We start from the raw sequence: 17,254 nt of genomic DNA, 5'->3' as shown, positions 1-17,254 counted from the left end.
CTCTCTCTCTCTCTCTCTCTCTCTCTCTCTCTCTCTCTCTCTCTCTCTCTCTTTCTTTTTATCACGCGCAGTTTTTTCGTCGTCTCTGATCCTAATCCCGGCAAATTTCCCACGCCAACTGGGGTGATGAACAAGAACCTCGCGCTACATTGCAAAGGGTGCAGAATTTATATTAGAAATCCCCGGTATCGGCGCGTGGCGCGCCTGTTACCGCACTTTTTCAGATCTCCGAATTGGTTACGATCGTAATTGCGAATAATCGCCGAGAAATCGCGCTCCTTTCTTTTCTGCTACAACCAGCGTCATGCTCGGATTGTCGCAACGTCAATTCCAAAAAAGAAGAGGGAGATTTCGAAGCTTACATCTATTTTTAAATCGTTCCCATATCTTATTTTGGTTTATTACAGTTTATTATATAAAGCTTTACTGTAAAGTCTTTGATTTATGTTGTGTGACAAATTTTGAGGATTTTATAGTATAAAAATGTATTACATAAAAATTCTCAACATTTGTAAATAAAAAAAACTATAATTAAATTTATTTAAATTGTAATAAGTATTAAATTATTTAATGTAAAAATCTTTCACAAAGTTATAATAATTATATCGGTAACAAAATTTCTTAAAAATACTTTATATTTTTTTAATCAAGTAGGTACCTGCAAACAAATATAACAAGCTGTAATATGACTACAGGAATTTTAATTGTTTACAATTGTGGTCATATAAAAGAAAAGGTTTATAATACTATCATTATTTCGATACAGGAAACTCGTGATTTCAAGGCTCACACTAATCACGTCCCTCGATTGACGTGCGATCAAGAGGGGTGACTTAATGACAGGTTATGGCATTTTGCTCACTTTCGGCTCGCGCATACGTTATACATTCACATAGAATATTGTCAGCACGTGCCGACGTGTCGCACTCCCGCAGACCCCGTTTCAAATATCAAACACGCGCGCAGGAAGCGCAGAGATATAATGTGCGAGTAATGTGTAAGCCCCGATTAACGCGCCGTGTCAATGAAGACTATAGATTTTCACAATGCTCATCTTTGTCCACATTCACATTCAAAGCCGATTATCACGGATTTAATTCATCATGATACTTTTCGTTTTAAAATCTCATCGTGTCAGCATTCGAACAGGAAATATAGTTTATGTAACATTATGGCGATTTTTTAAATGTATTTAAAATTAGCGATATTTATGATACCATTCATGCATTTACAAAATACGTAAAACTTTATCATATTTCACACCTTTTGGCAGAAAGAAAAATTTTTAATTTCTGAATATAATGACATGAAAAATGATTTTAGGAAATTGATATATTTTATCATTCTCATTTAACACAAAGTTTCCATTGATTATTATAGAATATTATTTCTCACAATGTTTTCTTATTTAAAAAAAAAAGGATTGCATTCTTTTTGCACATTTTTATTTATCACACTTGCATTTATGTCTCTTTCAAAGAATATACTCTTTGACTTTTGAATAAATTTTATGAAGTGCTGCTGATTACGCGTGTCGAATCGCCCGGCCATTATTTCCAGGATGTTTTCGCAATAATAAAGCCGTGTTGTACGGCAGGCTCGTTTGGACCCCCAGGATAACGGAAGTAGTCTGAATGGAAGGAGGAAAAGAGAAAGTCGTGGCACCCTTCGTGTTCTTCCGTTCTCTTCACGGTTAACACCCTCGACTCATACATACATATGAACGAGCCCGAGCAGGAAATACGCGACTACCGCGAATAAGCACTCGTAAAAATTACAGCCTCTCCGTTTGCACGAAGTCCTTATGCGTTAAGAGATAACGTATATAACATACGTGTTATATACATTTCTTAACGTCACCGTGATATCATGACATGGCGATTAAAAGTTGTCCTGCTTGTCCGTGTTCAACGAGAGAAATCAAATTTTATTTATCACAACTAGAGATATAAGAATAGTATAAGCTCCGAACAAATAAATTTTAATGAAAAACATACGCTTGGATGCACATCAAAAGAGCGAATTCGGAAATTTTTCCAGACGAAAAAAAAATAAAATCGGAGATTAAATGAAAAGAGAAGAAGATGGGAATTTATTTTGCCAAAAAGATTATATTATTTATAATATAAAATTAAATGCTTTTAAATACTTATAAAGGAATATATATGCTTATATATAATCTATATATAAATATAGATTATATTCCTTGTAAATTCTAAATTAGTTTGATTTATCTTCAGAAAAAGTCTCGAATATCATAAAAGGGATATTTATTGCTATAATGGTTATGATTTATTTTGCAATTTTTATGCCGCAGTTTCCTGAGAATAATTCGCTGACTTTTGCGAAAGAGATTTCCATCGTGAAGATGTCACGTGAGAGCAATATTATGACGTCTCTATCCAGCACCCTTTTTAAAAGATTGGCCACCCTCGAACTCTTCACACTTCATGCTAATTTCATCGACCTGATGTCGGCTTCTTCCTCTTGCGTCACGATTTCAGCCCTCGCCGCGTGTCCGCCTTTATGCGGGCCGCGCGCGGATGAAGGATAATATCTACGTTCCTTTTATGCTATTCGCTTATCATATCGCACGACTCTGTATCCGTGTAAAAATGCGTCGGGAATCCCATTGTCGACAATGAGCCAATAAAACGCTACGAATCCTCGTCCTACGTGCCTTTCATTATCCATCTGAATCTTTTCCGATGAAATGCCAGCGTTTAAAGCAACACTGAATTAATTTTGACTAACAAATAGCTTCTAGAGGAGTTTCAAATTTTTTACATTTTAATGAACCATAATCCGTTTGAATTTAAATTAAGAGTCTACCTTTGTTAAAGCATCTCTGAATCCCGTTTCATAAAAATTGGCTCTAAAGCAAACAACGTGTCATTAAAATTTAATGCAGAAGTGGAGTAGCTTATGCGTCTAGAAGAACCTTCCACTTTCGAGATTGGTCCAAGGAGGAAGTGTCGCGATATGGAAGTACCTTGTGGTTTTGCAAAGCGCCTGCTTGGCTCGCTACAAAAGCAGGCTTATTGTGGTGTCGATTTCCACGACACAACGACTTCTACGAATAATAACGAGGGTGACACACGTCGTAAATATATCGCAACGATTGAGAAGCAGCCAGCACGATATTTGCGGTTTGACGTCAATCAAAAAACGGTCAAACAGCCCGGACACTCGATGTCACGCGAGGCGCCGATTGTCCCTTGACAGGCAGCCGTCGCTCGTTGGGTTTCTGGCTTTGTCGCCAAGTGCTTCTTTGTGCACGACAACGACTTTTTTCATTGTGGATCAGTTTCGACATCGGCCAACTTCACAGGCGCAGCTTGGAATCATCGACGAATCAGCTTGCCTAATCTGGAAGATTGCATGGATATTTCTGTGTTTCGATAAGCACATGATAAAAGTACAATTTAAAATCAAGTTTCTGAATATCATAAAAAAATAATAATATAAAATCAAGAAAATATATTACATTTGCGACCTTACATAAAATATATTCTTTATGTCTTATTAAAATTTAATTATTTATTGTGAAAGAACTTTAATCATACTTTTTGCCAATTTGAATACTTTAATTTTGGTTTTAGAAAAGTATATTGTATAAAATTTCGTATTTTTTATTGCACTTGTAAAGGAATTATATTTTAATACTTTTTTTTTAAAAAGGTCGGACATTTATAATTAAATGAAACACAATGAAGTGTTTTTGATCCTCGTCATCTACCGGTTATCTATTCTATCCCTTTCTATATCACGGAGGTTGTTGACGGAAGGCATTTGAATCTTTGGAGGTACGTGAAGGCAGGATGTTTCGGACATCGGTGGATGTTGGCGACAAGACGAGGGGTGAGTGCCGGTGACGTCTCTTTCGCGTCAGCGGCGGAGAGACACGACGAGATCGTGCGGTTGTGATGGTGATGGTGGCCGTCGTGGGCGCCGAGGGGGATGACGCTCCGCTCCAGTGGTGGGTCCGAGATGTCAGCTCGTTTCAACGCCGTGGTACCCTGACATCGGGTCTAACAAACCCCGGGGAACGAATATCTCCTATGACCGATCCGGCATTCTGTCGGCTGGTACCGCCGTCATTCGGTTTATTTCTCTCGTGTCTCCTGCCTTTTGATCCGGTGCGTGCAATATAATCAAGATGCGACGAATAGTCATGAAAAATTATCTACCGAAACCGTTCCAGATTTATCGACTGATAGATTGCATTAGGATACTTTAAGATTCTTTATAAAAGAAGGTCAGAATTTTATCGATTATATATCGAAATATTAAAATAGTGTGTTAAGTTCATAGGAATAATTAATTTGCTTTACTTTAAAGGTGTCACTAACTATGAAATTAAAAAGAATTTAACTTCAAGATTTACAAAAAGAATCAAGCATAGGCAGCGTTCAACAGAATATTTATTTTTTTTTTTATAAATTTTTTTGTTGCAAATTTTCTTTATTAAGAAATAGGATTATTCCTTTAGATCTAAAAGTATAATCCAATCAACGTGAAAAAAATTTCCAACAATTACAAAATAAATATTCTCCTGAGAGGCCATTATTTTTACAATTAAAGAACGTTCTATAATATTTTGTCATTAAATGGAAAGAATGATTTTGCTGAAATGTCTACAAATTTAAATAGATGCAGATCTGAAAATAATTTTGTTGGACCATTAAAATAATTATGTAGAATGTCTAAACTAAAAATGAAACGTCCCTTAGTCCTTTCAGTGCGTTATGTTATAAATATTGCTCCAAAAAAGTTATATTGTCACATTCATTTCTCAATTAAGCGAATCTCGAACAAACTTTTTTTTTGTGAGTACATTAATTCTCGTTACTCTTAATGGCAGATCAAAATTGAAGAATTCATCCTTTTATAATGCATCCTCTTAATACGGCGTCATTTGCCGCGACGTGCATGGCATAATACAAGAGTGTAAAGGAATAAATTGCAAAACTATCGGCAGCAGGACCTGCCGCTTTAGTTTTGTGAGAATTCTTTTACGGCTCCGTCGGGATTTATACGAGCTGTAAGTGACAGAAGCGACGAACGCAGCCCGCGGAAGAAGACAAATAAAAGATACGAAAATAAAAAGAGCGATCCTGTCTTTAGGAGATCGTAAATTCTTCGCACCGTAGATATTTCATCGTGCTCGCATTCGCATATACACGCGCAAAATAAATGGTTTCCTATGATGTCGCAAACAAAAAGCTCGATTTTTAATTTTGTTTTCATTTTGCGCAAGAGAGTACAGTTATATAAAAAATTTATTTCTGAATAAAAATCAAATAATACGAGTCTGTGATAGAAAATATCTCTGAAAAATAACATTCGTTAATTTTCAACCTCTTGATGCAAGTGGAAAAGATAGAAAAAAGTAAGTGAGAATTGGAGAAGAATTAAAAATTTAACGCGAAATTAAAAAGTTAATAAGTAAAATACGCCATTAAATATATTTAAAAGGAATTAAAAAGGAATTAATAATATATATCTTTTTTTTATGTTAACATAACAATTAAGAAATTAACAATGTACGTATATATATTATAGGATACATCACGACTTGAAACTTGTTCCTGCGTAGATTTCCCGTTGAAATCTACATATTGCGATAGTATCGAACGCAATATATTGTGTTATAGTACTCACTTAAGAGTTAAGAGCGATCGCGAATTTCGGTACGCGGATGTGTGCGTAGAAAGCGTTAACTCGCGCCGCAAACGCGTGAGTGCTTACGTACTTACGTCGGCAGAAGCCAAGTCCCCCTGGAGTGGCGCAGAGACGGATATAATTGAAGGCGGAGGTAATTAACTCCCTCGTGCAATGCGCCGCGCCGGCAGCTGCTCACCACATCGTTTTAATTACCACTCTCGTCGCATTTCATCGGGCAGAAGCGTCTTCCTGCTTCTCTCTCTCTCTTTCCCGAAGGATCTTCATCACTCTCTGCATACTTCGTATTTATAATAAATCCGATATCATCGGGAAGAGGAGAAAGCGAGAGAGAGAGAGAGAGAGAGAGAGAGAGAGAGAGAGAGAGAGAGAGAGAGAGAGAAAGAGAGAAATAATGTTTATTACTGTTCTCTAGAGTAAACCCTCTAAGGATATACAGATTTGTAAACAAGACATTCAGTAGCAAAAAATAACAAAAAAATAAGAACAGTTAACGAACGCATAGTATACAGTATAAAAAAATACCTATAATTAAAAAATACATAGATATAAAATAAATGAAATAAAATAAAGAAAGCAATAATATAAAGAATGAGCAAGAACATAAAGAATATAATGAGTAATATGAATATAAAAATTTTCAAGACACGTTTCTTTACTAGGTATATAAAATGTAATGAAAGTAAGAATAAGAATATGTATAAATTTAAATTAAATTACAGTAAAAGTCTAACTAAAAAGACTTTCATTTCCCTGTATTTCCTCGATGCAATAAAAAGTATTGCTCGTGCGTAACACTTTGTCGTGAAATGTATCAAACTATGCAAGATATGTATATCAAAGGGTCCAAAGTTAAGCAGAATTCATCTGACCATGCCAATACATAATTAGTTGTTTATATATTGACGAATGTGTATCCGAATTGCAGGTGTCTTCGATCAACAGGGTACTGAGGAATCTGGCCGCGCAGAAGGAGCAGAGGCAGCAGCAACAACAACAGCAACAAGGGGTGGGCGCCGTGGGGGTTGGCGTCGGTGCCGGCAGTCCGGCGGAGAGCGTTTACGATAAACTCAGGCTACTAAACGGACAGACTACCGGCTGGCCGCGACCCAATCCCTGGTAAAACTTATTGGCTCATTAGCAAACAAATTATGTGCTCGTTAGAATGATATTATTATGCAAAATACGTGTTCTTTAATCGAAGACAAGGATTAACTTTTTTTCGATTCTTTTTAACTTATTTCCAATTTTTCATCTTTAAGATTTAAGTTTAAGAAAAATAGTTGATTGCATAACGAATTATAGGAAGTTTCGGGATAATTTCCGTAATCAAGTGAAAAATTTTAAATTTTCCGAATTCTTGGAAAGATTTTTTTTAATAAATTTTTAATAAATTTCTGTTATAGAGATTACATGAGTTCTTTTCTTTTTTTAAAATAATTTTCTTGATAGAATCTTATTTATAGCATGCGTAATATGTATACTCTCTTACTGAGAGCAGTTGTTATCTTAGGTATCCGTCGAGCGCGGGAAGTCCGTTTTCGTCGATACAATCTAGTTTGAGTCCGAGCCATTGTTCGTCTTTGCCACCGGATCCAGCGGATATATTGCACGCGAAGAAAGGTAAGTTTAAATTTGAATAATTATTATGACACTATTTCTAGTGCACAGTGCATTAGATCTAGTTTACTCGATTTTTCCGCGGCTACTACGAAGAAATGAGATTCTTTGTCGAAATGTTCAATTGTATTATACAATTTAAATTATTTAATGTTAAAGACATCTTGTATTTTTCGTTGATACATTTAGACAAGCAAAAGACTGCTCGCGTATACGACGAAAACCTTCGACGAAAACCTTCGACAATTGTTGGCGCACAATATATTTCGGTATGCTTTCTATGTTAAAGCGCTAGCGTGAAACACAAATACGTGCGTGTGGGATGAGTGGCCACAGGCGGCAAGCGGGAGAGGATCGTTTTAATTAATTAATCTGTCGAGCCAAACGATACTAATATCAATGTAATTCCGTCGGTGGGTCCCGCGGTTTGCCGCACGCGTGTGTGCAACGCTTTTCCGGTAATAATTTTCCGGTAACGTTTAAACGCGGCCTTCGAAGCGTGGAGGAGAAACAGAGAAACGCGAAGCAAATCGAAGCGAATGAGAAAGAAAGAGATGGTTCGGGGTTGGCGGGGGATGCAGGGGATTGCGCAGAAACGTGGTTGCAGTCGACCAACCCACGCGAAACTACTCCGCCACCGACGGCATATTCCTCCCCCTCGCTCCTATCCCTCTTCTCTCTCTTTCTCCCTCCTCCCCCCCCACCCCTGCACGTTCTCTTTGGCGGCACATCAAACGCGTGCGATTTCTTTCCCCCGCATTTTCCCGCCATCATCACCGCTACAGCTCCGCAGGGTGCGTCAGGAGCAGCAAAGAACAGCTCCCTTGATTTTTTTTTATTTATCACGACGCTTGCCCCGATCTTGCTGATCATAAGGAAAGATTTGCGATTCTGCTTGCTTGTATATATGATTTGACGAAATGCAAATTATCTTACAATTATTCTGTCAAACAACATGAAATCGGGAAGAAATCTCCGGATCGTCTAAGTATTTTTTATAAAATATAATTATATTATAACGTATGTTATTTTTCTAGTAAAGTTGGTTGAAACAAAATTTAAATTATTTTAACAATAATAATAAAAAATATGTCCTTGAAATATCAAATATAAATTTACATTTTAATTTGCACGTTAATTGGCTTATAACAAAAATAATTTTATATAAAATGATTGTCAAATTTACAGAAGGTCATACATCTTAATAAGTCACATCATATCTAAACCAATCCAGATCATATAAATCAACGATAAATTTTATCATTAATTACTTATACACTATATATAATCTATATATATAAAATCTATATAATTGATTATTTACAACTGATATATTGTATAATTCAAAAACTAACATAACACAGAAACAATTGTTTAAGATCTATCAACGATTATATACTGATTATATACTGATTATATACTGATAATGTTAATCCCGTAGAAAAATAACGAGTTATCGCAAATGCAAGATCTTTATAGTACAGAACATTATTTCGTATTACTTCATGGTACAGCATATTATTTCGTATTCCGATCTTATAGAGGAGGGTAGGAGGGTACGCAATCAAATATGGTAACTGTTGCGAGCGTTCAACCGCATGCGGGCCCCGGGGGCCGGATTATCGATGCGTTGCTGCGGGGGTAGCCGTTTATAGGATAACCCATGTCAGGAGGGTTGTTTCATCCTCTCCGTCCTTTTTCCCCTTCATCCTCTTGCCGTCATCTCTTTTCCTCTTCCCACCGACGTCTCTGTCCCTTATTCTCTCCTTGGAGGTCTATCTCCCGCGTGTATCCTCCCTAAGTGTATCTCGACTGTTGTCGATGTATCGGTTGAAACGGAAGACCCAACAACGCCCCCGGCCAATCACGCGGCAGCTACCCCCCGTTCCTCGAAAAGGCAAAGCGAAAGCAGATTACAGCGCAATCATCGCGCGAGCTGCAGGCGCCGCTTGTCCCGGCGAGGGATGAGATTTGTCAATCTGGCCTGTTTCATACTGTATATCTTAAATTCTAGAACTCTACATTAGAGACTTAAGCTGGTATAATACATTTTTATTTCAAGACCATCTTAAATAATGTCTTAAGATATCTACGATATCTCTCGACTCTGTGATTAACTTATAACATAATCTAAATTCATCTAAAATCTATATCTAAGAATGTCTTAAATATAAGAACGAACTATGAATATTGCTTTTGAAATTTTTACTTTTCTTTGAAAATTTCACGCGATCATTATTTCTTCCTTAACTATGTATCTACATTATATAGTATATATTCATTGTGATATACATTTACATATATTATCTATAGATCGATTTTTATACAATGACTGCAATATATAATGAATCAAAATAATAAATAGATTTTAAATGCGTATTAATAAATGCAATGAGGGAAATGCATAGAAAGGATAGTATTTATGAGAGACAATTTTTTTATGTCGATAATGTCGAGAATGAAAATCATTGGTACCTCCGTTTTTTTAACTACAGAAATCATTTTAATAAATTAGCTACAACGCAATATTAAAGTTAACCCTTCGTTGTCGTTCTAAGCACTCTCCTACGTACGTACACTCTTCAAAGAGAGTTATTTAAGTCTTCAGCGGTTCTTCCGATAATGTCGATACTTTTATAACGTCGAAGAGAAAAGAATGCACTTTCTTCGCACTTTCTATAAAGAGTTCATGTTAAAAGATCTAACCCAACAAGGACGAAGATATATTTTTTAATTTTTTACGCTTTCGTCGAAGAGCGTCGTTTGCTCCTTTCATTTCCTTCTTGACGAGATATGGAAAATAGATCAACAGAACAAATTTCCCTTGAAACAATTATAATAGCTCGAGAAAAAAGCTGTAGTTGCCTTGAAAGTGAGGTAATTCTGTCGCTCTTGCAAACTTCTTTTAACATCATTTAATTGCGCAGTAATTATACGGAATAATAAACTAACAAAAATATGATACATCGTTACGACATATTTTGTTTGCTTTTGCGATTTATTTGTTTAGAAATTTTGAAAAAAATCTTCAAAAATGTTTTTACTCAAAAATTATTTCTAAGAATTAAATTTAATTAGAATAGCTAACTAAGTAATCAGAGATTTCATAATTTCATTTAAATTTCTAAAAATTATGTTATTTTTTTTGCAAGGAGCATTTACAATCTACATATATGACTTTTTTATTTCCTCATAATGAATTTTATCTTTCCCAGTTCCATTGAATATTATTTTCAATAATATTCAATAATTGAACGTACGAGATCGATACGTTGTTAACCCGAGACTTCATCTAAAAAATATTTTCCGAATTAAATATAATCAGTTTAGCTTAGATATCATCGCGCACAGCTGTCATGTTGTCGACGTCGTCGAGTTATCTGGTGAGTCTGATTCACAATGCATCCCGGCGTAGCATTGTATTGCGTTGCGCGAGACCAAACGACACGACGTAGAGGCATGTAGAAGAATTTTCACTAGAGGATAGCGAGAAGGGAACAGGCAAGTGAAAGGGAAAAGAAGATAAAGAAAAGAAAGAGAAAAGACAGAAGACTGGCGAGATAAAGGGAGGAGAAAGATAAGAGCGCGCGGAAAGGGAAGATCTCCATCGTGATCGAGGCAAAAGGGGTTCGGGTCGTTGCAGCATTGTTTTTTCACCTCTAAGCCCTGCATGGGCGTCACTGCGGGGGAAACATGGGATCTCGAATACCTTTCTACGATTTCAATATCGCTGATACGCATACCATACTACGAGAACATGTTATTGACGATGTCGATGTGAGAGGACAATATGATATGAGCCGGAATTATTTTCGAATAATTTCAATAATGTGAAATTCCCTTATCTTCGTGCATAATTACGAGGGTAGTTCGAAAATTCTCGGCTTGACATAGAGATGGCACCGAGAGTATCAAATGATTTTTCTATGATTTTTCTTAAGTTTGATTCTTCTGAAAGAGGGCTTCTGAAAAAATTTCAAACAGAAGTGTAGTTAGTAGTTTGTCTGTTGCATCAAGTAAAGCAAACAAGTTTTTGGGTATTTCTCGAAAACTTGTTTCTCACACTTCTGTAATTGTAGTCGCAAAACTTCATGAGTTGCGCTTCGAATTGCTGCCACCGTATTCACCAGATTTAGCCCCAATGATTTTTTCGAATCTGAAGAAATGACTCACTGGAAAAAGATACACTTCATAAACGGAGTTCATCAACTGAGACAAACGTTTATTTTGAAGAATTAAAAAAATTGTATTGTACTAAAGCTCTAAAGAAGTTGGAATATCGTTGGTCTAAGTGTATTAACTTACAAGACTATGTCGAAAAATAAAAAAAAATTTTGCCACAAATCATATGTTTTCTACGTCAGGCCGAGAATTTTTCGAACTACCCTCGTACATGAATATTTATACGAAACTCTTTCGATATAATATATAAATGAATTTTATGTAAAACGAAAGAATAGTTTAGTTGTACGTAAAAAGATTTTAATCGTCGATTTTTTCCATGGTTGATAATTTTTCATCACTTTTCTAGTCCTCGAGTTTTCATCTTGAATACGCTTTCAGCTACGCTAATTCCGTTTTAATTCCAGTCTCGAAGTCGCACACGATAAAATTAAAGATAGGTAAAATTTAAGTGCGAAATGATTGATTCTAGATTTAATGATATCTTGCACAATTCAATCTCTCTAAGTCACGAAAGATAGATATTAACGCACTTTTATCTTTGGCGTCTCTGTCGTTCAGCACGAGTCTCCCTTGCGAATCCCTTCTTCCGGGTTTTGTCTGCTCATCGAAGGCGCGCGCGTATTCAGCCTTCCGCGGCATATTCGCCGATCTCTGTCTGAGATGCAGAAGTAAAACAATAATAATGTCTGCCTGCTGCGCCTGGTACCACAGAATCGAGGGTGCACCGACAGCATTATTGTCGATCTTCTTTATCTCGCAAGCCCGATCTCTCGCTCTCCATTCGTCATTCCTTTCGCTTCTTCTCTCTCCTGGGCTTCTTCGTTTTTCTTTGTCGAATTTTCTCCCGGGTTAGGTATAGATACATACCGCCGCAAAACGATGCGACAGCTTTTATCACCGGCACAATGCGATCTCCGGTTGCCTCCGGTTCTAGTTGTCATCGTTGTTACCGACGTTTTCCCACTTGTTTTTCCAACTCTCAGAGCTCCGTCAACACCACTCTTCATCGTTTTCTGATTCACATTAATAATGTGAGTTCTTATAAAAACTATATTAATCTCTTAACCTTCAGATATCGACTTTATCTTTTTCTTTTAAGTTTTAAGAATTAGAAAAAGATGAAGAGTAAATTGAATCCAGATTAAATTTAATCTACATTGGTAGAAACGGGAATAAATTGAATTAAATTGTTATTTAACAGTTTAAACACAGAAATAATGAAATTATTAATGTTAAATAAATACCACGAAGAAATGGCCAAATAGAAACATCACATGTATTGAAAAAATCTTTAAAAAATAATTTAAAAAATAATTATATAAGTATCGTCCTGATTTAATAGAATAATCAGCTGCGAATTTGTAAATATCATTTACGTTAAAATCGTTGTTTTTCCTCCAAGAAAAAAAATATATAGAATAGATAAATCGGCAGAGATTCCTCGTTCATAGAAGCTGTAGAACTCAGCATCATGTGTTTTTGCCTCGTCTTCAATGTTAAGTATGAAAAACAATGATAACCCAATCAACTCAAATGAATAACATTTTGTTATATTTAATTTTCATATGTATCAAAATGTAAAGTACTCCATTTCTGTGATTAATTTCAAAATAAACATTTAGTAAATAATAAACAAAATTTGAGTCAAATTTAATACATTTTCTTGAATTAAATTAGTTAACTCCATTCTTTTATGTCAAATTAACGACATACTTGATAGGAATAATGACAATCTACAGAAATGATTAAAAACTCATTGAATATAATTTGATATTATAAATTTAACAGTGTTTCTTCGTAACTTGACCGCGAATGGATTCCTTTCCAGCTTTTTCGGCGAAACAGCCGCAGTTCCGATCGAAAATCCCCAGACATCGTCGCTGCATTTTTACGATCGAGTTTGAAATTCGATAGACCAAGATTTCCCGACGTTGCGCAGCAATGCTCCAACCCGGATATATTGCACGAGGCGTCACAGATGCACACGTTGCTCCGTTCTATTTCAGGATTCCAGTGCTCGATACCACACCCTTGTATCCGACGTACGCCAGGGCATTACGTGGGTGATGTATAAACAAGAATATTTACTAGGTTCTCCCCCTCCCCTTCTTTCTCTCTCTCTCTCTCTCTCTCTCTCTCTCTCTCTCTCTCTCTCTCTCTCTCTGTCTCTCTCTCTCTCTCTCTCTCTCTCTCTTTCTCTGCTCACGATGACATGTCTGTGTATATGTGCACGTTGTTGCAGCAATGGTGGAAAAAGGGGGAGAAAGAAGGGGAGGGTGTGAGAGAGAGAGAGAGAGAGAGAGAGAGAGAGAAACTCTATGCATTGGATTCGCAGGTCAGTGGGTTGTCGCGTCGTGTTCGCATCGCCTCGTCTCGCCTCGTCTCGCTACGCGTCACTCGAGCCCCGGTGTCACCGCGGCTCGATTTATCGCGTCCGTCAATCTACGAAGGCTGACCTCTCATCGAGTCTCGGGTTACCTACCTACCTACCTACCTATCCACGTATCTATCGGCCACGTTATACTATGCAGGAGCGCGTTGCAACGCGCGTGCATTCAAGTTGTAACGCGCCGCGCTCTCCCCTTTTGTCTTCCGCTTTATTTCCCTGCGAGCGAGTTACACGCAACGCACGACAGCAACTGAGATAGTCAGCCGTTACGCACTATGCTACAATGGGCTATTCCTCTTTCTCTCTGCAGATTTTTTTACAAATTTATTATTTTTTTTCCCTCAAGTTGCTTACTTCTTTTGTTATATTTTTTTCTTATTTATTTATGCTTTAAAATTTATAAAATTTGTGAAATATATTCCATAATTCGTAAAAATTTTCTTTATCTTTAACTTGTAGGAAAATGTAAAATATATCTTTTCGTTAATTTGTTAAAAATGAATTTGTTTTGTTAAAAATGAATTTTATCATCATGAAGAATGTCATTACGATTCAGTATCAAACAGTCCATGATTCAAGATAGTTATTATAATTTAACAAATAATTGATAAATGAGAGAGAAGATGGTTGTGAAATAATAATTGCAGACAAAGTTTGCAGAACTCTCAATCTATTAAATTGAAATATACATTCCTTAATCATGGAATAATACCAATCAGTAATGAGATGTACATACTTATGTGGAACAAGAGTTGTGATTGAACTCGTCAATTACGAATTGACCTCGTAACGTATGTAAGGACCATAGCACACACAAAAATTTAAGCACCAAAACGTAAACAGTAATCAAATCAGTCAATCACAGTTGAAAACGTAACAATAGTAGCAAATTTAACTTGTTATAACGTTTTTAAACGGGTTTGCACAGATCTATATTGAATTAATGCCGTTGTATGCTCTATTATTGAGCGAGAACGTTATGTTCATTAATTCAACCCATGTTGGCGTAAACTCGCTAGGAATTCTTTATTGCTTATGTCTTATGCCTACTGCACACTGAACGCAATGAGCGATGAGCGACGAACGATATCCAATGAAAGCTCTGTTTTTCTCACATGACGATGCAAAGTAGAATTCTTATTGAATATCGCTCATCAATAGACATTACTGCTTAAAGACATTACTGTTTTTCTGTGTGCTATGGCCCTAAGCCATGCACGTCACCCCAATATTCAATAGTCAGTACACTCAATACCTGATTAATTACAAGAACATTTCACCATCAAACAATCAAGACATCTTATAATATGTAAACATGAAGGATCTGATGTGAAAATAACATTTTACGATACAATTAATAATTTAATAAAATCCTGATGAGAGACATGGAGTTTCTTCAAATATTCATTACACACAATCAACGTTAGTATATTCATATATATATTCACGGAACGTGAATATCGAACAAGACGTAATCATCGTTTCAAATTAATTATTAGTTATTTACATGATTGGTAATCTGTAACAAGACAGTTGAAAATAGATTGAACATAAAGGAAATATACCAATTAACGATAGTAAATACACATCCAAAGAACTTTACGTATACACGATTTATTCTTTAGAAGTATTCAAAATTAAAAGCATTAATTTATATTAGTGTTGCAATTTCTGTTTCCGAATTTCTTAATTATAATTCTTAATATTTTTTACATCAGGTTTACATTTAGTATATGTAAACACGACTTTTTAAAAAGAAATTTAAATTGCAACTTATACTCGAAAACAAAGTATGTAAATTTCAAGAACGATTTTTCGACCGGATATAATTAATTAATTATATTTTCCGATCGATGTTTTTCGTTCATTCACGATCTTAATTTACGCTAATCTTTATTTATACAGTATTGTGTAATACACGGTAAGCTGCCAGGAATGAATTTGCTTAAACGACGGAATGAACCATAAATTAACGCGGTGTGACGTTTAGATTCCGCTGACTAAAGGTGTGTCGATTAATAATGTACAGCGGTTCGCTATCTCTGTTCCTCTCTCTCTCTCTCTCTCTCTCTCTCTCTCTCTCTCCCCTCCCGCTCCTTCTCTTTCATTCTCTCCCTCTCTATCTCTCGTTCTCTTTCGTGCTGGTTGTGCAAATTCTTGTTGAGATTTGCGTATCGAAAACAATACGCCGATCCTCTCTCTTCTATCGCGTTCGAGATAGTATTCGGAGGTAATCCCCGGGGATCGAATCCTCATAATCCTCTTTGTGTCCGATATTTCACTGTGCAAAATCGCCAACGCGATATCAACTTCACCGCACTCGTGACGATACAGGAAATTTAGACTGTGTCGACTCGTGTCGGGTCGAAATCGCGCGAAATTTTGCGGCAAAACGCGATTTTAGGAGAAAAAAAGGGAAATAAACTCGTCGCGCGTATGAACGCTATTTTTTTCTATGCGCACATCCCTTGCAGCGAGAGGATTAACTTTCCATCGCGAATTTCTACAATAGTTTACATGGGAAAATTTTGATGTTACGGGGATTCCAAGCAAAATTGCTAGTTAAGTCATATCACAGAGTATTCAGTAATATACGTTCAATAAATAAAATAATTTTCTTTTTGTGGAAGATTGAAAATATTTTCTCCTATATTTAATTATTTATTTGTACGTATCATTTTTTTTCATAATTTTTGAAGTTTTAAATGAAATTTATTAAACGGTTTTATTTCTATATTAAATAAATTTATTATTTATATATCATAAAATCCAAATTCATTTAAAATTAAAATTAAAAGGAAAAATATTTCATTCGCACAAAGCTTTATTTCTTAAATTAGTGATTTCTAAGAATAGATTTCATTGATAATAAAAATCTCTGTCTTTAAAAAATTTTGAACTCCTGATTCTTTAATAAAATTACTTCAAGCTGTGACTATTAGTGCATACCCTGTATACTAACCACACGTATCAAGAGAGAGGTAGAGAAAGCGAGGAAAAGGGCAATTGAGAGCGGGGAAGAGGGTGTCTTCCCCTTTCGGTTTTGTAATTCCTGCGTATGTTGCGCGCAAATCATTCCGCTCGGACCGTTCGCGGTCTCGCCATTACGGACTTTCGACCGCACGCGGAAACCGCGATCGAGGAGAAATTCTTTCGCGATCGAACCAGTTCGCAAAACATGTAACGGAATCTGGAGATGAAATTCCTTCGAACGCGTGGTGAACGTGCGTTGAAACGGCTGGCGTCGCGAATTCAACGCTTCCGCTTCGATAAAAGCCGCTGCAGCTTCGAATTCTGCGTTAAAATTTGTGCAGCATCAACCCTTTGTTTTTCATGATTGCCTTAAGAAACATATAAAAAAATAGTTAAATAATT

General features: G+C 36.1%; 1 protein-coding gene across 2 annotated transcripts in view; it reads left to right on the top strand.

Moving 5' to 3' along the window:
- Nucleotides 1-17,254, top strand: part of LOC108693912 (paired box protein Pax-6-like) — a 93,314-nt gene that overhangs the window by 42,381 nt on the left and 33,679 nt on the right. For both annotated transcript variants that reach the window (XR_001932056.1, XM_018203109.1), the window contains exons 5-6: nucleotides 6,614-6,804; nucleotides 7,199-7,308. Coding sequence is in view for 1 of the 2 variants with exons in the window: in XM_018203109.1 (XP_018058598.1) it covers nucleotides 6,614-6,804; nucleotides 7,199-7,308 (301 nt within the window). In the remaining variant the exon portion in view is untranslated. The remainder of the gene's footprint in view (nucleotides 1-6,613; nucleotides 6,805-7,198; nucleotides 7,309-17,254) is intronic.

The sequence above is a fragment of the Atta colombica genome, unplaced genomic scaffold (genome assembly GCF_001594045.1).
Source record: "Atta colombica isolate Treedump-2 unplaced genomic scaffold, Acol1.0 scaffold111, whole genome shotgun sequence".
NCBI lineage: Eukaryota > Metazoa > Arthropoda > Insecta > Hymenoptera > Formicidae > Atta > Atta colombica.
The sequence above is the reverse complement of the archived record's forward strand: the minus strand, read 5'-3'. Positions and strand labels throughout refer to the sequence as shown.